Source organism: Aquarana catesbeiana, linkage group LG04 (genome assembly GCF_042186555.1).
Source record: "Aquarana catesbeiana isolate 2022-GZ linkage group LG04, ASM4218655v1, whole genome shotgun sequence".
NCBI lineage: Eukaryota > Metazoa > Chordata > Amphibia > Anura > Ranidae > Aquarana > Aquarana catesbeiana.
The window spans coordinates 618,852,653-618,879,964 of NC_133327.1; the positions used below are offsets into that span (position 1 = coordinate 618,852,653).

Consider the following 27,312-nt stretch of genomic DNA (forward strand, 5'->3'; position numbering starts at 1 on the left):
GATATCCCCTCAAATTTTCAGCTCATAAAACAGCCATTAGCATCCAAAAATGATGTTAGCGTTATACAACTGCCCAACACTTGTGTCAGCCAAATACCTTAGAGCTATGTTTGATATGAAGAAGGTGCCTTAAAACTTTCTTTAAACCAGGTACCCTTATCCTTCCCTCCACCCAGAAGCATCCTTACTTCAATCCTGCAGGCCTCTGATGTATGCTTCTGGGTATGGTTGGATACGTAAGTCAAAGGGTAATACACTTTGTTTTAAAGCGGGAGTCCACCTAAAAAAAAAATATTAAAAGCCAGCAGCTACAAATATTGCAGCTGCTGACTTTTAATAAATGGACACTTACCTGTCCCAGGGTCCAGCGAAGTCGGCAGCCGACGCCGATCGCTTGCTCGACTCTCGGCAGCTGCCGCCGCCATCCTAGTTGAGGGAATCAGGAAGTGAAGCGTTGCGGCTTCACTTCCCGGTTCCCTACTGCGCATGCACGAGTAACACTGCGCGTCGTAACTGGTCCCCGCTATCTCCTGGGACCTTTGTGTTTCCCAGGAGACAGCGCGGAGAGATGGGAAGAGGCGTAGACTCCCGTGGGAGTCTATGCCAGGAAGTGGGTGCAAATACCTGTCTTAGACAGGTAACTGCACCCCCCTCCCCCCTGAAAGGTGCCAAATGTGACACTGGAGGGGGGGGGGTTCCGAAAAGCGGAAGTTCCATTTTTGTGTGGAACTCCACTTTAAGGTCTGCATAAAGTGGTTGTAAAGTCAGAAGGTTCTTTATTTTAATGCATTCTGTGCATTAAGAGTAAAAACCACATGTGTGCAGCAGCCCCTCTAATACTTACCTGAGCCCCATCTCAATCCAGCAATGTTGCAGGAGTGTCTCGGCTGCCCGGGACTTCCCTCCTCATGGGCTCCCGCTGCTGTCAATCAGCCATTGAGGAGAGAAAGGAGATGGGGCCAGGCCACTGCACTGTGTCTGAATGGGCACAGGGAGCTGTGGCTCGGCTCGGGTGCCCCCATAGCAAGCTGCTTGCTGTGGGGGCACTCAACAGGAGGGAGGGCCAGGAGCGCTGAAGAGGGACCACAGAAGTGGAGGATCTGGGCTGCCCTGTGCAAAACCACTACACAGAGCAGGTAAGTATAACATGTTTTGTTATTTTTGACTAAAAATGAGATGGCACAAATCCTCCTACATAAGCTGTACTGGTTTATCTGCAGCCTTCTTTACTCTACATCTGTTCAAAGTCCAGAATTTATAAAGCTTGTCTGAGCTGAAATAAAAAAGATGTAGAGAGCTGAAATCACACTCTGCAGAGCTCAGTGGGGAGAGCTCTGAGAATTGGTTTGAGAGAAGTTTCTTGACCAAAAAAAAAACCCTGCCCCTTCCGCTTTCTCCCATTACATTGGGAGGCAGGAGAAGGTAGGACAAAGTGCAACTTTTGCAGCAAAAGTTGTAATTTGCCTGTCCACAATTGTCCAAGTATTGTCCAACAGGTCTAAACAGTTTAGCCAGTTTATTTGAGATATATATATACCGGTGTATGCAGTGCTGTCTCTTGGCCTAGGCCAACAAGGCCCAGGCCTAGGGCGGCACACTGCGGGGGGGCGGCAAAAAAGCCGCCCCCCCCCCCCCCCGCAAAAAAAGTCGCTTCCCTGACCCGTCCTCCCGAGTCCCAGCTCCCGCACGGAATAAAAGTGACACTGGGAGCAGTCCGTAATGCATGGACAGGGGCGACCTGAGCCTCGGTAGTGCTGGCTCGGCTCCGCCTCCACCTGACTCCTGGCCACTGGTGATGTCACGGCAGCGACTCCCTCCCTGCCCAGCAATCAAAGCAGAGGAGGACTTAACTTTCTCCTCCTCCAGCGCGGAGGGGCTCAAAGCAGCTGCCTGGCCCCTTGAGCTGAGGCCCGCCCTTTTGTCATGGTCCTGGAGAGTCCGCCGTTGGTCCGGTGGCGGTGGGGTGCAGGGCAGCGGCATTTTCAAAAAGCAAGCGGGAGGCCCTGGCAGCTGGGAAGAGGCTGACAGCTTGCCACAACCAAGAGCCCGGGAGGGAGTGAGAGAAGACTACGCTTCACCGCCACACTGACTTGATCAGCATCCCCGACTCCCTCTCCAACTCCTCTCCCAGCTGTGACTGTCCTGGAACAGGAAGACAGGCTGACCGAGGATGGGCATGAGGTAGGTGCATCACACACAACTACCAACACAGACAGGGGCTGCCTGGGACAGTCACAGGGAGGGGGCAGTAGGGACTGCAGGCATGGCTAGGGGGTCTCTCTCTTTCACCACCCTCACCTTCTCCCCCCTCTCTTACACCCACCTCTCTCTCTCTCTCTCCCACCCCACACCCCCACCCCCCTCTCTCACACCCCCCCTCTCTCTCACCCCCCTCTCTCTCTCACACCCCCCTCTCTCTCTCTCACACCCCCCTCTCTCTCTCCCACCCCCACCCCCTCTCTCTCTCTCACCCCCACCCCCCTCTCTCTCTCTCCCACCCTCCTCTCTCACCCCCCTCTCTCTCTCTCCCACCCCCACCCCCCTCTCTCTCTCACCCCCTCTCCCCCCACCCCCTCTCACACCCTCCTTCTCTCTCTCTCCCCCACCCCCACACACCCGCCTCCTCTCTCTCACACCCCCCCTCTCTCTCTCACACCCCCTCTCTCTCCCACCCCCTCCTTCTCTCTCTCCCCCACCCCCACACACCCGCCCCCTCTCTCTTTCACACCCCCACCCCCCCTCTCTCTCTCTTTCACTCCCACCCTCTCTCTCTCACCTTCCTTAACCCTCTCTCTCCTCCCCTCTCTTGCATGCAGGCAGGGGGAATCAATTGGACACTGACTGACAGGTAACAGCAAGTGAGAGATACTGAACCCATCCCCCCCCCCCCCCCAAGCACTGACATTGCACCCACCCCCCAAGCAAAAATACGGAACCCAATCCCCCAAGCACTGCCACTGATTCCATCCTCCTAATGAAGGACTACAGGTTCCAGCATGAACCCGTGAGATCTAAAGGGTTACATCCCTAGATCTTAGAGGTTCATGACGGGACTTGTAGTCCTTCAATTTTGGAGGGAGACACATCCTTAGATCTAAGGAGCTCGTGTTGGAACTTGTAGTTCTTCACTTTTGGGGGATGTGACCCACCCCAGCATGTGCCCCTCAGAGCTGAGGATGCGACACGCCCCCCAAACTAGTGAAGGACTACAGGTTCCAGCATGAACCTATAAGATCTAGGGATGTGACCCCCAAAATTGAAGGACTGCAGGTCCCAGCATGAACCCATCAGAGCTGAGGATATCACCCCCCCTAAAAACTAGTGAAGGACTACAGGTCTGAATATGAACCCGTGATAGCTCAGGGGTTCATACTGGAACTTGCAGTCCTTCAATTTTGGAAGGGGTCACATGCATTAAACAGGAAGGGGTGGGGTAAATTTACATGGGGGGGGCGTCTGATTTTAGTCTTGCTTAGGGCAGCACAAAACCAAAATACACCACTGGGTGTATGTATATATATATATTCATATTTTTATATCTTAAATATATATATATATATATATATATATATATATATATATATATATATATATATATATATATATATATATATATATATATATATATATATATATATATATATATATGTATATATATTTATATTTAAGATATTTATATATTTTAGTGGTTGAAAAAGTGAATCCTGCAATCAAACCCCTTACTACCCCCCTCATTCTGTGAACACTGATCTAGAATTAAGGATTGAAGGACCCATTTATTCATTTGTTTTTGCTTCCTCCATTTCTTTTGTTGTAAGAAGAAGTGGCGGGTTCTGCAATGTAAACAGTGGAGTGTTTACATTTGTGATCACTGTGATTGGTCATTACAGCAATAACATAGTACAGAGCCACTCAGATCGGCTTCCTACACTTTGTCTATGAACTCAACCATCCAAATGATGGCTCATTCCACAGCCATAAACAGGTGTAAGGGCTGTTTCTGAATTACCATTTATAATAAAACTAAATAGATGTCCACCTCCCTACCATGTGTTTACAATACGGGGGGGGGGGCAGTTAAAGTGTATGTATAGCCAATTTATTTATTTATTTATTTTGTGCATTTCGGTACCATAGGCAAAGGGTAAAACCCTGCCAGCTATTTTTTTGCATTTCCCATGTGGGAAATTTTCCTTCCTTTCCTGTCCCAGAGATGCAACAGGAAGTTTTGGTAAATGTAAAAGTGAGGGAAATTCCCCTGTTAAGACAGTGGTCCTCATTGGAAGTTTTCCCCTCTGGGAACAACTATAAAATGTTTAATTTTGCCCCCTCCAACCAAGACGCAGACTAAAATAAAACATTGACAGAGGGTCCAACCCTCCTCCCCGCCATCCAAAACAAAACAAAGTTTTGCCTAGAGGTACATACTAATATTGAAATATATACTGTAATGGTTGTCTGGTAAATTCTGATTTATCTCATGCTGTTTATTAGGTTATGATGCAGAAAATTAGGTTAGTATCTCTGGGTTTAGAATACAGAACAGCAAGTGTTGGCTCTTGGTTATGAGCCTTAGGAAGCATTCCACTGTAATAACTGGATGATCACACAACTGTGACAGAAAACTTTTCTGCCATTTATTTTTTAGTCAAAGTGAAAGAGAAGAGTTTGAAGCCGAGATAAAGCAGAAGTTTGAACGGGAGCGGGCCCTCCTGTCTGATGAGAACAAGAAGCTCTCCAATGAACTTGATAAGGTATTTATTGTACCTGCACCCTCTTCTCTATGCCAGGCTTGGAGATTAAAGTGGGCAATACAAACATAGGACTGCCATTCGAAATCACAGCGCCAGTACAGCCTATCTCGAGCCCACCCAAACATTTCCATTGGACCAGTTTTGACAGAGACGAGGATCTCTTTTCATCCACCTACTTTGCTGACTCCTCCTGCCTTTCAGTGTGCAGTGACTTTGCAGCAGTCACACTGCAATAGCTTTTCATGCTCAAACCAAGACTCACCAGACCTGAGCAAAAGCCCAGCAGCTCAAGCTTTTCCATCCCAGCTAGCAGCTATGGAAGGGGGAGCCAGCTCGGGTCTCAACACTGACTGACAGATATTCCTGAACTGAGCCATGAATTCTGCCCTGGGGCCACCCCCCAAGCAGCCCCTGCTGTGCCCAGGCCTGAGCCTCATATGGAGTACTGCAGTGTTGGTTGGTTGGAAACTTTTAATGAAAAACACATGTCAAAATTATGCAAATCTCAGCCATTACAAGGAAAGGTTGAACTTTTTCAAAGAGGCCACCAATTGCAATCGGGAGGCATGAGAAGCAAGGCCATTTTCTCTGAAATACATAAATGGCAGATGTTTTACCAGCCAAATTTCTGTCCATCCAGTCCTGAGACTTGCACATCTCTTTCAGACTGCACATCCACCCTGGTGACCTGACTTTTCTCTACCGCGGTTAAGCAATACAACCTGGTCACCATGACCGCATATGAATGTGCAGCACAATTGCTTGTCCCTAAGAAACAACCCTCCTTCTAGTTTGCAAGAGGGATTAATCCTATCAAACATAGGAACTTATACAAAGCTGCAATTAAATACATTACATTGTTTTTCAATAAACACAGCATTCATTGGTGATTTATATCTGCCTGGAATTCAGCTTTAGGTCATGAAAGGGCTAATTTGCTATTTTTTTGTATTCTGTAATTGCCTAATTTGTATCCTCATATTCTCATTACTGGTAAAACAATTCTGTTTGCATGTTCAATACAAAAGGAATACAATGTAATTATTATAATTAGTTCTCTATTTGTATTATGTGGGGGAAAGGATTCCATTTCAATTACTTAGTTTCCTCACTAAAGCACTGGAACATGTCCCTTCATTAATATAAATTTCCCTAAAAAATTTGACTTTAAAAGACTGACGATAGCTGTAAAGTGGAACTCCAGCCTCCCTTCAGTCTTGCACAGTTGTACAGGCTTCTCTCCTATACTGAAATAGCTTGCTCTGCTTTCAGTGCACACTGTGAGCTTCCCAAGTGTGCATTACAAGCTACAGCAAGTCAGAGCCAACCTAATTTCCTGGCTTGGAGGATGCCTAGCATTACCTAACTCTTCCCTCCCCAACCGTACTGTTTCTGGTCAGCCCCTTTCATTCTTAGGATCTTACTAAGATCCTAAGAATGAAAGGGGCTGACCAGAAACAGTACGGTTGGGGAGGGAAGAGTTAGGTAATGCTAGGCATCCTCCAAGCCAGGAAATTAGGTTAAATTAGGGGGGGTGTATGTATGTGTGTGTGTGTGTGTGTATATATATATATATATATATATATATATATATATATATATATATATATATATATATATATATATATATATATATATATATATATATATATATATATATATATATATTACACCCTTTAATTAATTGCTGTTCTGTATTTATTCTGTACATTTGTAATGCATATAAAGAACCCATTTTGTTCTTGCCAGCTCACCACCATGCTGGAGAGGCAGAGCATCAACAATCGGCAGCTGGAGGAGGAGATGAGGGATCTGGCTGACAAGAAGGAATCGGTGGCTCACTGGGAGGCGCAGATAACCGAAATCATCCAATGGTTAGTGTTCATCCATCAGTTGTGTTTATTTTTACGGCATGTTACTGTGGGTATATGGTTCTGTATATGGATGTTTTTATTCATTCATTTTTCCATTACTTGAGCTCTATAGACTTGTTTTTTTTTTCTTTTTCAACTTGAAAAACAATGTAACTACGTTGAACTTTCTGGTCCCCCAAAGAGCTTATAGTATAATGGCTTTACCATAGTCAATTAATAATCTAATTTGGCTTTGGTTTCATGTGTTGTTTTTTCCACATAGCCCAGTCATCCCTTCCTTCAATGGAGACTTATAGAGAATATGTTTGATATATGTGAATAAACGATTTTACTGCATTCAAGCTTTCGGTGGTGTGCTGCTGAATTACCGCTATAGCTGTACTTCGCGGTGGCGAGTTAGGGCCTGCACCCATACTGGATGGCTGACTAATGATTTCACCTGAGCGGTGTGGACACTCTTTCATTTTGATGCACTGGAGACCTTTTAATCTTTTTTGAGATGTGACAGCATTCTTACATTACTACAGATTGGCAGGTGAGACCAAAATGTAGAGGATGTGACATCACAGCTTGTCTTCTCTGTGGCAGCAAGACGTAGCAGTGCTTTCACCTGTTAGGACTCAACTTATCACGCAAAATAGCCTATAGTTGTGCCTTGGAGACTAATGACATTTGCACTCTCTTTTCACTATAAAACATTCATTTTTTTTCTAAAAGTTGTATAAACTTTTTCTTCTGGCTTCTCTAAGCTACAGTGACAGCAATGTGGCAGCTCACATGATATATTCCCAATTATTAGTATAGTCCCAGGGGATTCCTGCAGGCCTCAGAATGGAAGGCCAGCCTATGATGGGCAAGTTTTGAAGCTACACTTTTAGGAAAGAATCTATGATAGTTAAAGTGATGGAAAGACTTGTTGTAGGCAGCCAACAGCTAGCCTGTCTGGTGGGTACGTATGCACAGCAGTACATCTGAATCCGGGAACTGCTCCTGGCACTCGCAGAAAGAAACAAACATGCTTAGGACAATCCCAGATCAGTAGTCCACATTTTACACCATATTTCATATTACACCCATTTTAGGATTGCATGCAGCTTTCCCAAAACCCAACCAGAAATCTGGTTCTGCACAAAATATTGTACTCATTTGATCTTGCCGCTGCCGTGGGTTACTCTACCTACAAAACTACGAAAGATGGATCTGGAATGGTTTACAGTAAATTCCTGCATATCTCATCTGCCATTGTGGCAGAGATACTATGGAGAGCATGCTGGTGGTCCCTCGTCCCTCTCTGCTCTGTAGTCCAGCTGCACTTTCTCCAGCCCCATAATAGCATATAATCCTAAGGATGGAGAAATACATTGAAAGAGCCTGTGCGCCCCTGCTCTGTGGGCTTTATTGCGAAGAAAATAAACTAAATGCACATCAATCAATCATTGTTGCTGCATTTACTATAAAAAAAAAAATAAATAAATAAAAACTTGATTTACCACTTTTTCTTTTCTTTATCGTACATCATGGGACACAGAGCCTGAGTAATAACTTAATGGGTTTGGGCCACCTTCAGGTGTTGACACTGGTATACCCAATACAGGAAGTTGACTCCCCTATATAACCCCTCCTCCTTCCAGGAGTACCTCAGTTTTTCGCCAGTGTTTAAGGTGTTGGTCACGAGTGAAGATGTGCTCTGAGGAGCTCCAGGAGGGATCCATGCTGGATTTAAAAAACCTCCACAACCGGATCCATCCACGCCACTGAGGCCACAGGATGGTACCCGGGCCTCGCATAGAACTTGTAATACTTCTCTTTGAGGGCTGGACCCTAGGAACCAAGACTCTTTTTGGTCATGCTATATCACCTAAAGATTTCCTGAGGGGTGCTATACAGGTCCAAAGGAGTGGAACCCCTATAAAGGGATCCAGTCTTTGAAGGTTACTAACACTGCCCGCTGTGATGGGTGAAGTTTGGATCTGTCTGTTTCAGCAGTATCCTGCAGCGAGGATAAGATAAGGGAAGAAGCCTAGGAACCGCAAAGTCCACCTATGCCTTCCTTTCTTACATATGAAAATATTGTAAGGCCTTTTAATCTCCTCTAGATGGAGTAAAAATACCTTGTGCTTCTCAGCAGCTCTGTGTCCAGCTACAAACAGCAGTGTGTGTCCCATTAGCAGGTGGGGTTTATAATTGAGCATAATGTTCCTCTTCCCCCAATTGGGGAAACTAAGGGGCCGGGGGTACAGCATTTTTTGTGTAAAAGCTGTACTACATTCGCATGTCTGAATATCATTACTTTCTTTGACAAGATGACAGTGCTAAACAAATTTATATCCTCAACTGCTAGATATAAACCCCCCCCAAAAAGAAAAGCGAGGAGTGCGGGGCAATTTATTAAACATAGGGGTTTTAAGCAGCAACCAGAGAGTTGATGTGCATTAAAACATTTTTGTTTTACCTGCCTTAAAGCCTATAGCAGAAGCCTCTTCAATGGCAGCTGCAGCCTTCCTTCCTTCAGTCTGCATTCAGACCGAATGCCGTGCCGTCCACGCGCACACTAAGGTCATTAAAGGAGGGCGAGTCACTGAAGGGGCGTGGCAAAGGCAGGTGGTGCCGTGTGCAGGACTCAGCGTCCTCGTGGAACACACGGTGTGTGCACTGGGCAAAAATCAGGCTCACACCTGAAACCTCTTCAATAAAATCAGCGCTCTTAGGACAAACAGTCTCCATCAGAGCAGCTGAAGAGTAGAGGCTGTCACGATGGGTCACGTAAGCGGTGTATCAGGCATTTCCAGTACAGGAAAATACAATTGCTATTCAGCATCAAAAGCTGATCTGTATGGTAGCAGTTACTACTATTACTCAGCAATAGTATATTTGTCTTAAAAGTGTCTCTGCTTTTGTGCTTAACATTATGACTTCCAGATCTACCACAAAGGTACCAAAAATTCCACCCCCAGGCGCTGGGAACTCCAGTCATGCCTCCACACTATCATCCTCTCCGGAGATACCAGACGTGGCAAGCCAGGGTGAGTCATTGGAACCTATTGGTGGTGCAACTGCTTCTCACACTTCAGCCCCTGTATACGTAACTGAAGATGCATTTTCCTCTGCCCTGCAGGGCTTAGAAGGAAGATTAGCGGCTTTAATCGCATCCTCCATCCAAGTGGATAGAAAGCGTGCTAGATCCCCTTCCCCCAACTCAAACCCTTTACCAGGGGAACAGTGGGCACAGGATGAGGTATTACCCTCAAGCGATCACATAGAAAATCAAGCCGATTATTCCTTTGCAGAGGAAACAGATGAACCTTTTACAACCTTGCAATCTGAGAGATTGATGGTACAAAATCTTACGGAGATGGTTCGTTCCACTTTCATGCTGCCCCTAACAGAGCCAGTTGAAAGTTCGGTCTCTTTAAAACCCTTACAACCTTTTCATTCGTTTCCGGTCCATGCATTATTAGAAAAGCTTATTTATGCTGAATGGGATCACCTGGATAAGCATTTTCTCCCTCCAAAGAGATTCTCAGTTCTCTATCCCATGGAGGAGAAATTCACAAAAAGATGGAAAGTACCAGCAGTTGACACTGCGATTTCCAACATCAATAAAAATTTAACTTGCCCAGTAGACAATGCACAAATGCTTAAAGATCCAACAGATAAAAAGTTGGAATTTCTGTTAAAATCCTCTTTTTCCTTGGCAGGTGCCATTTCTCAGCCTGTAGTCGCTGCAATAGGCATCTGTCAGTCCCTAAAGGACCAGTTCAAAGAGGCCCTTAAAGAGGTCCCTGCACAACAGGCCCATGAGTTGGCCGAACTACCTAAGGAGCTATGTTTTGCCATAGACGCCATGAAAGACTCTATTCACCAGGTGTCCCGCCTTGCGCTCGTGCTAATACACATGCGTAGGACCCTGTGGTTAAAAAGTGGGTCAGCTGAAGCACCTTGCAAAAAGCTTCTGACTAGTTTCCCCTTTCATGGGGAGTGACTATTTGGGGATGACTTGGATAAGTATATCCAAACGATTTCTAGTGGGAAGAGTACTCTTTTGCCAGTCAAAAGAAAATATAAATGTCCTTCATTTAAACAGACTCTTTCTCCTGCGCCAGGGGCATCCGCGTCTAGGCAGTGGCGACGGCCTCCGCCCTCAGACTCTAGAGGAAAGTCTAAGGGTCAGGTCCAGGCTCAAAAGAAGACCTGGGGCCGCAAATCTGCGAAGCAGACTACTAAAACCTCATCATGAAGAGCTGTCTCCCCTCACCAAGGTGGGGGGAAGACTTCTGTATTACTCAGAGGTCTGGCAAAGGGAAATCCAGGACAGGTAGGTCATCTCCACGATGTCTCTAGGATACAAACTAGAATTTCGGGAGTTTCCACCATCTTGTTTTCTCAGATCAAACGTTCCCAAGGATCCAGGGAAAAGACCATCCCTGTTTCAAGCGTTAGACCGTTTATTGGCTCAGGGGGTGATCGTACAGATCCTCACAGAAGAACAAGGTTTGGGTTTTTACTCAAACCTGTTTACGGTACCAAAACCAAATGGGGATGTCAGACCTATTCTAGATCTAAGGAATCTAAATCAATTCCTGAAAATCCGCTCCTTTCGCATGGAGTCGATCAGGTCAGTTCTGTCTATCCTACAAGAAAGAGAACTTCTAGCATCCATCGACATCAGGGAAGCATACCTACATGTCCCTATATGTCCCGCTCATCAAAGGTTTCTGCCATTCTAAGTAGAACAGCAGCACTTTCAGTTTGTAGCTTTGCCCTTAGGGCTAGCTACAGCACCCTGGGTATTCACAGAAGTACTGGCCCCACCTCTAGCCAGGTTAAGGGCACAGGGCATAACAGTCCTGGCATACCTAGACGATCTATTGTTAATAAACCAGACAGTGGCTCGCTTGGAGCAAAGTGTACGCATTACAACCAGTTACCTGAAAAGTCTGGGTTGGATTCTCAACCTAGAAAAATCTTCCTTAAAACCGCTAAGAAAGCTGGAGTATTTGGGCTTGATTATAGACACAGCCCAGTAAAGGGTGTTTTTACCTTCGGCAAAGATCAGCTCCATACAAGAGCTGGTGCGGATGGTCAGGTCGAAAAGAAATCCCTCAATTCGTTTTTGCATGATGATGTTAGGAAAGATGGTTGAAAGATAGTAGCAGTCCTCTATGCCCAGTTCCATTCAAGACTGTTGCAAAACAGTATGCTGTCTGCTTGGAACAAAACGATCCAAGCTCTGGACTTGCCAATGCGGCTATCCCCAAGAGTGGCCCAAAGTCTCAGTTGGTGGTTACGAACCCAGAATCTGCTGAAGGGAAAATCCTTCAGACCAATTATCTGGAAAGTAGTAACAACAGATGCCAGCCTTTCAGGCTGGGGAGCAGTACTAGACAGTGGTCAAGAACCGAAAGATCCTTGCCCATCAACATCCTAAAGATTCGGGCAGTGCGTCTGGCTCTGAAAACCTGGACTTCCAGGTTAAAGAATTGTCCTGTCAGGATCCAATCCGACAATGCCACGGCTGTGGCTTATATCAGTCACCAAGGGGGCACCAAGAGTCTCCAAGCTCAGAGAGAGGTGAACCATATTCTAACTTGGGCAGAAAAGAATCTCCTGTGCCTATCGGCAGTCTTCATTGCGGGAGTAGAGAATTAGGTGGACTACTTAAGTCGCCAGCAGTTATTCCCAGGGGAATGGTCTCTTCACTCCAACATTTTTCGGGCTCTTTGCCAAAAATGGGGGACTCCGGACGTAAATCTTCTAGCGTCCAGGTTCAACATAAAGTTAGTCAACTTTGTGTCCAGGACAAGGTATCCACTCGCATGCGGGACAGATGCGTTGGTGACCCTGTGGGATCAGTTCTCATTGATCTATGCATCCCCCCCATTCAGTTGCTGCCACGACTTCTTTGCAGGATCAAGCTGGAAAGAAAGCTGGTAATTCTGGTAGCACCAGCATGTCCTAGAAGGTCATGGTACACAGAAATCGTAAAGATGGCAGTGGAGGGTCCATGGTCCCTCCCACTAAGGCCAGACCTGCACTCACAGGGGCCGATATTCCATCCTACTTTATGAACACTAAGTTTAACGGCCTGGCTATTGAAATCCACATTCTGAAGAAACAAGGGCTTTCCGGGTCAGTTATCTCTACTTTGATCAATGCAAGGAAGCCAGCATCCAGAGCCATATATTATAGAGTCTGGAAGGCTTATGTTTCCTGGTGTGAATCCAAGGGTTGGCACCCTCTGAGATATATCATAGGCAGAATTCTTGCCTTTCTACAATTAGGAGTAGAGATTGGCCCCGAGTACTATTAAGGGCCAAGTCTCAGCCTTATTGATTTTATTTCAAAGACCGCTTGCTACACATTCTTTAGTCCGGGGTTTTATGCAAGGGGTGATGCGAATTAATCCGCCAGTTAAATCACCTTTGAGCCCTTGGGATTTGAACTTAGTTTTGTCAGTGTTACAAAAACAGCCATTTGAACCGATACAGCATATTCCCTTAGTCCTTTTGGCAAGGAAGCTGGTATTTTTGGTTGCTATATCCTCAGCAAAGGAGGGTTTCAGAATTGGCTGCTCTTTTTGTAAAGGGCCATATTTGATTATTCATGAGGACAGAGTGGTGTTACACCCTCGTCCAGGTTTTTTGCCAAAAGCAGTTTCAGATTTTCACCTGAACCAAGATATTGTCCTGCCATCATTTTTTTCCAAAACTAGGGAAGAAAAGTCGCTCGATTGTCTTGTGAAATGGGAAAACTCCTGCGCTGTCAGAAAGGCCTATACTAAGGAACACTGCTGCAACACCTGTGTGACTGATCCAAACAGACAAAAGTGTATATGTAAAAGTAAGTGGTAGTTGCGCTGTGACAAAGGGAAAGGGGAAGTGGAAGTGGAGGGGGCTAAGTGAAATAAATGGAGAGGTGAAAACGGCCGTAGTGGATGCGGCCACAAATGCACTGAACAAACATACAATAAAAAACAAAAGTACTAACATGGGTTAAATAACTAAAATAAATGGCAAAAAAGTGTAAATAACAGTGATACAACAGTCAAAACAGTCCAGGTGAATGAGGGCTAGCATCAAAACTAGCACATAGTGACAACTCAAAAGGCTGAATGTGATAAGTCCAAATTAGTAAGTATATGACAGTCCCACCACCAAATAATAACAAAATTCCAAAAGAAGGGAGAGATCTTCAATGGAAACACCTCCGTGTTCGCAAGCAGCTCACCTTACTGCTGCAAGGTATACAGCTTGTGCTTTTTTGCAAAACACTATCAAGCATGGGTATCCCATCCAGTTGTTTAGGCGATTCCAATGGTGGATATGCAGGACGGTATATGAAAAAAATGAAATGAACAAAAAATAGTATAACTCCGTGACGACTGAAGCAGGAGGGGGGCAGGACACAGAAAGGGGGTGGGTATCAATCCACGAACGCCGGGTTTGTATGCCTCAGTGGATGTCTTCAGTCAATCCCTGCTCCTCAATGCTTGTCAAATAGGGTGAGTGACTTATCACATTCAGCCTTTTCAGTTGTCACTATGTGCTAGTTTTGATGCTAGCCCTCATTCACCTGGACTGTTTTGACTGTTGTATCACTGTTATTTATACTTTTTTTGCCATTTATTTTAGTTATTTAATCCATGTTAGTACTTTTGTTTTTTTATTGTATGTTTGTTCAGTGCATTTGTGGCCGCATCCACTTCGGCCGTTTTCACCTCTCCATTTATTTTACTTAGCCCCCTCCACTTCCACTTCCCCTTTCCCTTTGTCACAGCGCAACTACCACTTACTTTTACATATACACTACATTGTCTTGATGTGGTGAGAGCAGTGAAAATCTACTTAAAGGCAACTGCTCAGATTCGTAAGACTGATGTCTTATTTATTCTGCCAGAGGGTCCTAAGAAAGGACAGGCAAGTGATAATTCAAACTTATAATTTAAGGGGTAAGAGCCCCCCTTTTCAAGTTAAGGCACACTCTACCAGGGTGGTTAGTGCTTCTTGGGCAGTGCGTCATCAGGCCTCCATGGCTCAGATTTGTAAGGCCGCAACTTGGTCTTCAGTGCATACATTCACAAAAATTTTATCAGCTGGATGTAAGAAGGAATGAGGATATCGCCTTTGGGCGCAGTGTGCTGCAGGCAGCAGTATAAGTCCTCAAGTCTGGGGGTACTCTACGGGTTGTCTCTCCCTCCCCTCAAATAGCTTTGCTATGGGACATCCCAATAAGTTACTACTTAGGCTCTATATCCTATGATGTACGATAAAGAAAATAGAATTTTTATAACAGCTTACCTGTAAGATCCTTTTCTTGGAGTACATCATGGGACACACAGGTCCCGCCCCTCTTTTATGGGGTTTAAGTATATTGCTTTGCTACAAAAACTGAGGTACTCCTGGAAGGATGAGGGGTTATATAGGGGAGTCAACTTCCTGTATTGGTTATACCAGTGTCAACACCTGAAGGTGGCCCATAACCCATTAAGTTATTACTTGGGCTCTGTGTCCCATGATGTACTCCAAGAAAAGGATTTTACAGGTAAGCTATTATAAAAATCCTATTTTTTCTTGCCGTCAGTCTGTTTCTAATGGCCAACCTGGTATATAGCAATACAGTATGTGAGCAGCCTTACACCCCTGTAATTTGCTATGGAACGTTCCCTTCACTTAGCCCAAGAGTTTGTATCCAGCGAAACCAGTGCATAACTAAGGTTAATACAGATTAGCCATTTTGTGACCAGAGGTCCTTCATGCTGAGATGTTTGAACAGCTTCAGTATGTGTCAGTAACTCTAGGACTAATTTGACTACCTAAATCGTTTTATAAGGACATATACATTTTTTATTTGGGGCAATGTTTTTTTTTTAATTCTCCTTTTAAGATTCTAATATTAGATGAACTATTGGAACAAAGTTAGTATCTTTTAAACTTTCATTATATATATTTTTTTAACTGTGTACTGTTTAACTGAACACTTTGGGGGAGATTTACTAAAATGGGTGCAATTAATCAATAAAGCTTTTGACAATAAAACCTGGAAGCTGATCGATTACTATGCACAGCTGCACCAGATTCTGTGTGCACCGGTTTTAGTAAATTCCCCCCATTGAGTGCAGCTTGAAGAAATAGAATTGCAGCTGCCATTGACTGGTTTAGTTCAAATGAAGCCATGTGATTGCCATGTCATAGTTGACATAGTAATTGCATGATCTAGAGTCATGCTGATAGGCTTCTGATTGCTAGTAGAAACCCAGAGTTGTCAATGACAGTTGGGTCTTGCAACCAGGTGCACACAGAGCTTTGTGCTCCTAGCTGTTTAAGGGAAACTTAGACTAATGTTCGTTCCCTCTGCATGAGGCATTCATCTACAGATTATGGATGGGCACAATTAAAAGATAGCATTAAAGTCATATTAAAGCCTATTTTTTTTAGCAATTTATACTGCAGTTACTAGGGCCTACAATTTATGCTACTAGTTCTTTATATAAGTTTTCCTTTTCTCTACATTATTCTGGGTGTTGGCCCTGCTTTCTGTCCCTTGCAGGGTTCTATGGAGACCAGCAGTAGGCACCCTTAGGCGCCTTTTACACGGACGGCTGTTCTGCCGCAGTTAAAAGCATATAATATGTTCTGTGAAGTTCAAGACTCCAGGCACTGTCATCAGCTGCATTTGTACACTGCGATTATCTTTGTTTATGTGCGTTTACATGCGGCTGCAATTAGCTGCGTTTAGCTGCATTTGGAACATTCTTGCCATTTCTGATGTGCTTTCTGTTGCTTTTCTTTCCTTGTTGACGCTGCTATCCGCAGGAGAAATAGTACACTGTGATTACCTGCAGTTATGTGCAGATAGCTGCGCTAAATCTCTCCTGGACGCAGTCAATTCTATTTTTTCTATCCGCACCAAACCGCATATAACTAAATCGCAGCTAAACGCAGCGTGTGAATGGGGCCATAGGAAAGCATTGTGTGCTTTTAGCTGCGGTAGAAAACTAGAAAATCCGCAGCTAAAAGCACAATTCTATCCGTCCGTGTGAAAGGGGCCTAACATTGACCTGCCTTGGGTGGATTGCGTGTGGCCACAGGCGGCTTCCTCACATCGGCATTAAATTTCAGATTGGGTACACTTTGAATGGTGGGACATGTAGCTTCAATGAATGTAGTGTAATGATTGGAACTGATGTTACTAGTGCACACTCCCCAAGCAGAAGTTCAGGGAAGAAATGCACAGGAAGAGGAAGATGTGAGTGCAGAATTACTTTTTGGAACAAAGTATGATGGAAGCTAATCAATTCTGATGTATTGTTTTTTAAAAAAGAGGCCTTAGTACTACTTTAAGATAAAGAAATGGGATAAATGTAGTTTTGTCTTTTTGGCAGTAAAGGATTTTTTCCCTAATGGTTGTCCACTCTCTTAAATACCAGCATTGTCTAAATTCATATAAATTAAAGAGACTTAAACTGCGGGTGCAGGCCTCTCACGGAATCTGTGTTAACTGGAGATATATCTTCCAGGACCAGATATCTGCATTGAGAAAGTCTCATGAGAGAAGATAATTCTTCCATTCTTCAGTAATAATTATACTGTAATTCATTTACCAGTTAGCTCTGACCAGTGTATGTTTTTATCCATGCATGGATCTTGACAAGAGGTTTATAGATGGGGTTTTCAACCTGCAGTGCTCATCTAAATTATGATTGTGACCTTTATTTGAATACGTCATACGGGAAACCTGCGTCTTAATGTCAGCTGGAAAACCTTTACTGAACGCTGACTTTTACTGTGTTAACCCCTAACAATGCTCCTTTTACATTCACTTCAGATTAACCCATGTGTTGTACATAAACTCTTTACTACTGACTTGTCATGTTTTTCTTTAAAGGAGCACTCAAAGGGCAAAGCATTGCCCATTCCTTCAAGTAGAACTATATAGTAAGCAAAAAAAAATTAAATAAAATTTAATAAAAAATAAATTACCAAAGCATATTTTTCAAACTCATCCACCTGCTTTACAAATATTTTATTTTTATCATTATCATTGTATAAATACATGGTGATCCTGTCATTGAGTGTGCCTTTCTTAAACAGGGTTACAACACTAATTCCCCAGCAGTTTAATCACCGCAACATTGTCACCCTGTTTAGCTGTAGCCACATGGACTGCAATGCAGCATCATTACGACTAGATTGGTAGAATATTCCCTTACATTGGTTGGCACCCTTGCACTGTTGTGTACTATGGGATTGATTTACTAAAGGCAAATAGACTGTGTACTTTGCAAGTGCAGTTGCTTCAAAGCTTAGTAAATAAGGTAACGCTTCACTTTACAAGGAACACCCAATCACATGCAAGAAAAAAAAAAAAAATTTTTGCTTGCACATGATTGGATGATGGAAGTCAGCAGAGCTCTCCCTCAATAACTAAGCTCTGGAGCAACTGCACTTTCAAAAGTGCATATCCTATTTGCCTTTAGTAAATTAGCCCCTTTGTGTTTGCTTCCTTTTAGTCTCTCAGCGATCCCCTAAATGCATTGATATGAACTGAAGCCTCAGAAATGTTACGAGGAGGCAGATGTTTACATTATTCCAGGCCACGCACATGGTTGTCAGCGAGCAGCCAAGCTCTTTTCTTCTGCTGCCATCGGAGCAGTAAAAGTTGTCTTTTTATGGGAACGCAGCCCCTGCACACAGCCCAGCATCATTGTCCTTATTTGGGCAAAGTTTTGGAAAGTTCCCTGAGCCCCTTGGTCCGGGCTGTGGACATTGAGGAATCAGAGAGCCTGACCTTGTGGACGGGAGCCAAGCTGGGGATTGCAGGCTTAACCCTTTAGCTGCAGAAAATTGACAGTAACTCAGAAAGAATTTCCCTGGGGCAATGGCTTACGGGTTACAGCTGTGTGCAATATCTGATATACAGGAATCACAGGGATGTTCTGCGTTCAGTTCTTATGCAAAATACATCATAGTGATGTCACACATAGTGAAGTAAAACATTCCTTTGTAACAAAGGTTTAATGAGCCACAAGACAACAAGTAAAATAAATCGCTGAGTTACTTATTGGCTAGTCAGAAAGTCCACTTGGTTTACCGTAACATGAACATTTTACACTTGGTCAATTCAGTTTAGCAAGTTTATGAAAAAATATATAAACAGAAATCACCTTTAGTGACATCCACACGTCAAAATGACCATGAGATCCAGACTTAATGACAGAAGTTATGTGCTAATCTTAACTTTTTTTTAAAAATGTCAAACTTGGCCCCACCTACTCAGACTCCCTTTTAGTCCTTTAACATAGCTGGCAGCCCGACTGACCAGTAGAGAAGTTGTGGTGGTAACAAGGCCAACTCTGAATTACAGGAAATGCTAAGATCTGCATATAATTTCAGCTGTCTCAGGATCTACTGTTAGTTTTGACATTCAGTTTCCAGCAGGGCTGGACTGGGACAAAAATTTGGCCCTGGACTTCATCCAGACCGGCCCACTTTAATTGTGCAAACAAGCACAAAAACAGTATATAAACTATACGCAATTGTGCAAAAAAACATAAGTAGCATAACATAAGGAGTCCTCACTAACCTCTTTTATTATTTCACTTATTCTCCTCTGTATTTTTCTCATCTTTCTCACATCAATGTGTGAGGTTGAGGGCGAACCGTGCAGCCATTACTTTGACAGGCTGTCACTGAAACCGGCCCACTGAGCCATCGGCCCACCGGGAAACTCCCTGTTGTCCTGATGGCCAGTACATGCCTGGTTTCCAGTTTTGTTACCATATGGTCAGTTTAAATCGGGGTGGGGGGGACCATGACCTCCAGTATTCCAGTAGTTTTTCCTCAGTCTTATTGATTAAAACTGAATGTCTAATTGATGACTGAGGACATCTTGTGGTGAAGGGGAGGTACTGTTTTTTTTTTTTAGAGGCCCAAGGGTCTATTCTAAATGGGTTATTTGCAGGTTTGGCTGCAGTTTTGTAGGAAGAAATGGTGGTCTTCCTGTTGCTTGTGAAGGGCTCCTGTGGCAAAGTTCCAAATGTAAGCAATCTAAAGACAAGATGTATTAAGTTTGGTCCTTTTTTTGCTGAAAAACCTCTCTAAAATTCCAGCATATTTCCAGAGATCTTAAAGCTGAACTCCAGAAAAGTAGAAATCCTGCCCATTTATGTCTAGATGACTCAGAAGAGCTGTTTTACCTACCAATTCCCAAACTTCTGCAAGCTCTTCCATGCTGCTAGACTAAGCCCCGCAGCCTCTTCTTCCCCACACTTTGGCTGCCTTCTGACTCCATCAAGACCTGTGCAGGACCCATAGCCCTGCACTAGATGTGATGATGCCGAGGAACAGTCCACTGTCAGAGCATGGGGGAGAGCTGTCTGCTGGCAGAGCAGAGGATGCGCTAAGTAAAAGGACTTTTGCCATGATCTAGACCAGCGGGCCATACTGCAAGGAAGCACTTTTTTACTTTTTCAGAAGTTGAGCTCTAGAATTCCTGACGTTTGAATTTGGATCCTGCAATGGCTGCCTCCATTGGATATAGGAAACAGGCGCACTTTAAAAGTTGACGAATGTTGGTTTTTCTGACCCCATTATTTGGACCAATGTAAAGATCTTTCTGTTCTCCTTTCAGGGTGAGTGATGAGAAGGATGCGCGGGGATACCTTCAGGCCTTGGCTTCTAAAATGACGGAAGAGCTGGAGACTCTGAGAAATTCCAGCCTGGGGGCTCGAGCCACGGTAAGGAACTTTCTGCTTATGGGGTGTTTCTCTTCATACAATCACCATTCACTGTGCACATACAAGCTGAACTGTCCAACAATACTGAAATCTAGTCCTTAACCTAGTAGTCTTCTTTTTTTCTTTTTTTTTTAATCAAAACGTTTTTATTGACAAAGATAGTAAGTAACTGTGAAGTACAATGAGAAGGTATGCAAAACCATCAGAACAAAGACAGTGCATAATGTATATGCATATGAGTAGATAAATAGCAAGCAGTTACCTATTGCATAGCTCATATAAAAAAAAAAAAACAAATGTCCACAAAAAAACATAAAACAAAAGTAAAAAGAACAAACAAAACCACCCGAGCTTGTTTATGGACGTTTGCACAGAATTATGTTATATCTATGCTTATATAAAACATGAGGAGGACCCACTGAGCCTTGGTAGCACAGGGGATGCCAGCCAAAAGCAGGTAGTCAACTTCCTAGCAAGATACAGTAGTCTGGTTATCATAACATATATGCCTTTTGGATACATTTCAGCATCAAGCGCCCCAGCAAGCACACCAACGGAGTAAGAGGTATGGGTGTTTGAGCTCAATCAGAAATAATGTATGTAACCTCCGCCCAATACCTTGTAAGTTTTGGACATTGCCAGATCATGTGTATAAAGTCCTCCCTATAAACTGTACATTTCAGACATAAAGGAGAGTCCCTCTTGCCCCAATCATATAGTTTATCAGGCGTGCTATTAAGCTTTGTGCAGAATTAATTGCAAGAGTTTATGGGAAGCCAATACTGACACAAATGGAATCGACTCCAGGGCCATATCCCATTGGTCTCCATCCATATCTCCAGTATCAGTAGTCCAATGGGCTCTACATTTAAGTAAAGCATTGATGATGGCAATTCTAAGTACACTTACGATATTAAGCCCCTACGAGTGGTCGCCTGCAGTACCTCCTGTAGTAGCAGGGAATTGGCTACAGACAAATTAAGTGTTTGTGTCTGGGTCTGCAACGCGTGCCTGAGTTGGAGATATTGATAGAATTGTTAGTGTGTTAATAAAAATTCCGCACACAGGTAGTAGTACGCCTTGAGGGTATTACCAGAGTACAATTGATTTAAAAAACAGATCACTTGTTGCCTCCCCATAGTTCAACTAGTTCAGGATAGTTAGAATTAGTCCATAAAGGAGTAAACTCCATAGGGCTATTAATGGACATTTCCTCCCTGGTTGCAGTAGTCTTCTTAAACACAAGGTATCTGCACCCAGAAAAGCTGGTTTATTGCACTGATAGAGCCATTCATTCCAAACTACATACAGCTCTTTCAAGCTTGTTGACCATCATCAGTGCAGTGTATGGAAGCTATGACATACAGGATTTGAGGAACAATGGGAAGGTATAAACAGGTTATGGTGAGGTGGGATGAAAGGAACAAAATCTCTATCATAAGTCTATCATCCTATGAAGAAAAGGGTCATTTTTTTCCTCTAAGTAATGTTTTAATGCCCTACTGATTCATATGGCGTGAAATTTTATTTTAATGACTCGTCCACTTCAAGAAAGACCTTCTGCCTTGTAGTATGTATAAGATGACTGTGAAATGTCATGCTGTGTTCTTTGCTCCCAATGTGATAGGACATGCCTTGGAAGATGCGACGTTTTGCCAAGCTTGACATGTCAGCCAGGTTGGAGTTGCAATCTGCTCTGGATGCTGAAATTCGGGCCAAGCAAACCATCCAGGAGGAGCTCAACAAGGCCAAGGCGGGCATTATTGCTACGGAATGGTACGTGTATAACCTGTCATGAGGCGTTGACCCTCACAAAGTCTGCAGATGACAACAAACCATTGTTTTCTATTATCAGATCCTGCATTTGTCCCTCTCTGGCATGTGCTAATTTTGAAAGTTAAACTCCATCTGACAATTTAAACCTTTACAAGGCCCTGGCACTTCCCTTTCATTCATTGAATTTCAGTTCTTTCCATTGTGGAGGCTTAGCATCATATGTGGGTGTTACACAGGTTGGTCTCCATGCAAATACAGCCTTCTTAGGAATGCCACTCCTCCACTCCTCCAGCCTGACATCTACCCATCAAAGCGTTTTGATGCAACCCCCCCCCAGTAGACAGCCCACTGCTTGCATCAGGTCTAAGGGCTCTGGAGAGGAGCACTGAGGCAGGGTGTTGTTATGTTTTCAGGAAGATATGTATGGCATCCTGCCAGCTCCATCTACCAGCCATGATTTGCCTGCATTGCATGGAGAAGCACAGAGGCTCATTGATGGAACTGAAATAAAGTATGCAAATTTCCTTAGCATGTTAATGCAAGGGTAGAGATGAATCAGGGAAGGCAAAATATAAGCAGATTAAACTTTCGCTTTAAAGCGAAGTTCCAACTGGACCAGTTTATTAAAGTCAGCAGCTACAAAAAGTGTAGCTGATGACTTTTAATAAACACACACTCACCTATCCCAAGGTCCAGTGACGCAGCCGCCTGAATCCTCCGTTCTCTCCCCTGCCTGTCCGCGGCGCCACCAGTGCAAGTGTGGGCACTCGGCTGAGACAGTTTGCGGCTTCACAGGCGGCTCCGCATGCACGAGTTACGCTGCACATCCTGAATGACCGGCAATCTTCTGGGTCCTGTGACGTGTCCCAGAAGATTGCAGGGAGGGAGGGAGGGGGAGAGGAGGCGTCGCCTAGGCAGCACGGGCAATAGTGGGAGCTAGGTACCACCCCCAAAAAAAATGACATGCCAAATGTGGCATGTTAGGGGATCAGGATACCTTAAAGCGGAAATTCGACTTTTGGGTGGAACTCCGCTTTAAGTAAGGAAAGTTTTTTTTTTTAAATGTACTTAGTATGTTAATGTGGGGGGATGTTAAAGGATAACTATGGCTTTTCATACTCTCCTATATGGCTGCAGGACCAATTCCAGCTGCAACTGTCCCCCCGCCTTCCCTAAGACTGTGAACTGAGCAATCAAACACCACTGATCGCTTAGTTCTTGGTCTTCAGCCTGCAGAGAACTGGTGACTGTCTGTCTCTGACTCTGCTCCTCTAGTGCTCACTGTGCTGTGGAGGGGCCAGGAGCAGCTGGCTCAGTCTCCCAGTGGCTCGCTGAGACAACTGCTGGTTCCGGCATCTGGGTGAATCCCGACTGATGTCAGGATCTTTTCCAAGCCTAGGCTGGCTCAGTGAGGTCAGCCAATAGCGGGCTTTACCCCGCTGTCGGCTGAAAAAGGATCACAAGAGTGCAGAACAAACTGCACTCCTGCATTCCCTTGGAGAAGCATAGCCAAATAGCTTTGACTATACTTCTCCTTAAGCCTGGGTTCACACTAGCGTGATCTCAGAGATCGCATGTGATTCGCACCCGCACCGCAGGTGCCGATCACATGCGATGTCTGAGCAATGCGAGTTCCGCCATACAGTTGTATGGCAAAACTCACATTGGATTCGCACAGAAAATAGTTCAGAGACTTGTTTTTCCCCGCACTAGATTTGGATCGCATGGGTGTTCTCATCTATGCAATCTGATTCCTGTGCGAGTTCACAGTTTGCACTGCGATCTGTGAACTAAACTGGGGGAAGTTAATGACACCCGCAGCGGTTTGCACAAGGCAGTGTGAATTGCCTGCGGGAGAGGAGCGATGCGGGAACCGGCGATGGTTCCTGCATCGCACTAGTGTGAACCCAGGGTTAATGAGGAATGAGAGCAGGCAAAATATAAGCAGTGAACTACAGCTTTAAATCTGCAGCATTCTTTAAATAAAAAAAATCAGGTGATCCTACTATGATGGTCTTTGTTCAGACCTTTTCTGATAGAGTGACCACACTCTCTCCCTGGGGTAGATTTACTAACACAAGTGCATTCAAAATCTGAAGCAGCTGTGCATGGTAGCCAATCAGCTTCTAACTTCAGCTTCTTCATTTAAACTTTGGCAATAAAATCTGGAAGCTAATTGGTTTCTTTGCAGAGCTGCACCAGATTTTGCGCTCTCCAGTTTTAATAAATATACACCTATGTGTCCCAATTGTTCTGCATTGTCACCCAGTTACATGCTTTGCTGATGGCAATTTCAAATGGCTGTGCTGATTGCACATCACACAGGCATGGTTCATTATTGTCGACAATGGCACACTCTGAAAAATGGGGTGGAACTGGCTGCATAGAGGTTACAGGAGACCGGCAGTGCTGATATGCAGCAAAAGCTGATGCAAAAATGACCACAGACTATTGTTTGACACACTGTACCTTTGGTGCCATCATCCAGTTAGGTTTTACAACTACTTCAAGATCATATGTTGCACGCCATCTAGTGGCTAGTTTATAAACATAACTTTTAGCACTGTCTCTTGATGACATATGTTTACGACAAGTGAAATGAGGTGGAATAATTGTAATTGCAGTTGTTATATCCTGGAAAGGTTTGTAAACATGGCAGTGAGAAAAATGTGGCTGTTATTGCACTAGTCATTTTTTTACTGTGCTATTGCAGGTACCTGTAGTGATCAACAAGGTGCAGCTATCGTGTTTACAGGGGTAGAAAATAATTATAAATAAAACAACATTGTAACAAGTTACTTCACTTTAGAAGTTGTTGGAGTAAATAGGGCAGGTCGTTTTTTTTTTATTTTCCTTCTCGATTTTAAAGTGATAGTTGTTAGACTTTATCTAAACATTGTTCACCTTTGTTATTGACCTAACAGTAAACTGCAGGAGTCCGAGAAGAGGAATCAGGAGCTGCTGGCAGAAATTGAGAAGCTGAAATGGGAGACTGAAGAGTTCCGATCGGAGAAAGGTACCAGTAGACAGTAGAGGGCACACTTCTAGGTTCAGAATCCAGCCAGAACTCCAGCCAGATATATACATATTAGTACATAAATTGATGCACATAATGATGCACAAATTAGTAATCGATAAATTAAAATACATCATTAAATGTATTTTTTTAAATGCAAGTGGAGCATAGGTACGTACATTTGACCAGCCTCTTGCAGTCCTTTGACAGTAGAACCTAGACTGGGTGAGAAAGAAGCAGCACTATGGGCCAATCGGCTCATGTGTTGACAAGAAGCATGCTCCTAGGTGAGAGCAGAGTGACAGAGAGATAAGCCCATCAGTTTGCTGCTTCTCATTTCACTGTCTAGTCACAGGCTGGAGCTGGTCCAGGATAACCTGGGCTCAGAGAAAACGGGTTGAATGGGTGCTGACCATCAGACTGAAGGCATCTAATGGCAGAAAAAAAGAAAATCTCTGGTTAATAGTCAATTAATTTTTATCTTTTTTTATTTTGGCTGGAGTTCTGCTTTAAACAATGTCTTTATATTATTATTATTATTATTATTATTATACAGGATTTATATAGCGCCAACAGTTTGTGCATGAGGGCAGACAGTACACTTACAATACAAATCAATACAGGAGGGATCAGAGGGCCCCGCTTGTTAGAGCTTACAATCTAGAATTTTTATGCACTGTAACTTGATTCAAGGATGTTATAAAAAAATATTTTAGTGTTCCTTTTTAACTTTGCACAAGATTTGATGTTAGCGTCCATATAAACTGCCTGGCTATGATAAGCTAACGCTCTATGCCTGAGTTGCATTGCATACAAAGCCATGTCTTGGGAAAAGAGTTTAATTACTACCCCGGTTAATATTAATAATAATTTACCTGGTCATAGGAATTGATCATGCCATGTTTTGAATATCTTGCAGTATCCAGAGGCCTCTTCAGGAGGGTTTTATAAAAATTTAAAGGAAGTATTGTGTGTGTTTTCTTGTCTAGGTGTCAAACATCAGGAATCCCAGAATTCATTCTTAGCATTTCTGAATGCACCTACCTCTGTGCTGGATCACTTTGAGGTAAGTGTACCCTATAGCTGGAATATGTAGATATTTTAAAAAATATATATATATAGTTTAGTTCTCTTTTCATTGTTAAAAATATTCTTCTACTGATTTCCCATACATGGGGTAGAGAGTGGTGTATGGTCTGTTACCTGTAAAATACCAGGACTCCAGGTATAGATCAAGTTCCTGGTAGGCGATTCTTGTACCGCAGGTACGCCGGAAAGGGTGACAGGTGGGATAGTTGTAGCAGGCTTGGAAATATAAAGAGCAAGGAAGGTACATTTGTAGACTTTGAAGGGGTACAGGTCCTTGAGTTTGATTTCTGATCATTTTTGTAGAAACGGGCCATATGGGTTTAGATATTACCACCAAACAAAGCTGAGATGTTGTTCCATTGTAGTGTGTGTACATACACTGTGTAGATATTGGGGCTTATGTTTTAAACAGAGCACAGAGTCCCCTCTCTCATCAAAACTTATCGATACATTTTCTAAATAAAGCAGCTTCTTTCTAACAACTTATATTGTTTCGATGGTCGGGGTTTCAGGAACCATTCTGGTAGAATGGTGTGTCTGGCAGTGAGCAGACATATGTGTTCCGTTCTTTATTGCCCGCAGTATTGTTTGTAGAAGGAGCGGAATCCCAATAACTAAAGAGAACCAGCATAGGATCCCTCGGTAACTCACACCTTTTGGGTTTTTTTATTGTCTAAAAACAGGAAGGACAGGAAGTAACTTGATGCTTGCATAATAGACCCAAAACCCAGAGAGAATTCAGAAGAGTTGAGATTATTAATCATATCTAGGCAAGACTCTTTCATCCTCCTGCAGGGGGCTATACACTTTATTTACCTGGCCTCCTTTGAGTAAAACTTGTGTCTGCCTTGAGTTAGGTATATGGCTCCGTGATAGTAGAATATCTGTTATCTGTGCTTATATACTGTTCATCCCATTCCTCTACATGTGCTTTTGGTATTTGTTGTATTGGACCAGCTGCTCCATCATGACAGTGTAAAATCCATGTTATATGTTGTATCCAGCACTCTACTTTGTAAGCTGTACTGTATATCTGACTGTGTTTTTCCTAAAGACTTCTGCTACAGC

General features: G+C 43.7%; 1 protein-coding gene across 5 annotated transcripts in view; it reads left to right on the top strand.

The window, feature by feature from the left end:
- The window catches only part of CDC42BPA (CDC42 binding protein kinase alpha), a 360,647-nt gene that overhangs the window by 278,902 nt on the left and 54,433 nt on the right, over positions 1–27,312 (top strand). For all 5 annotated transcript variants that reach the window (XM_073628296.1, XM_073628295.1, XM_073628298.1 and 2 more), the window contains 6 exons: positions 4,649–4,754; positions 6,504–6,628; positions 20,258–20,363; positions 21,991–22,139; positions 25,064–25,155; positions 26,145–26,221. In XM_073628296.1, the coding sequence (XP_073484397.1) occupies positions 4,649–4,754; positions 6,504–6,628; positions 20,258–20,363; positions 21,991–22,139; positions 25,064–25,155; positions 26,145–26,221 (655 nt within the window). The remainder of the gene's footprint in view (positions 1–4,648; positions 4,755–6,503; positions 6,629–20,257; positions 20,364–21,990; positions 22,140–25,063; positions 25,156–26,144; positions 26,222–27,312) is intronic.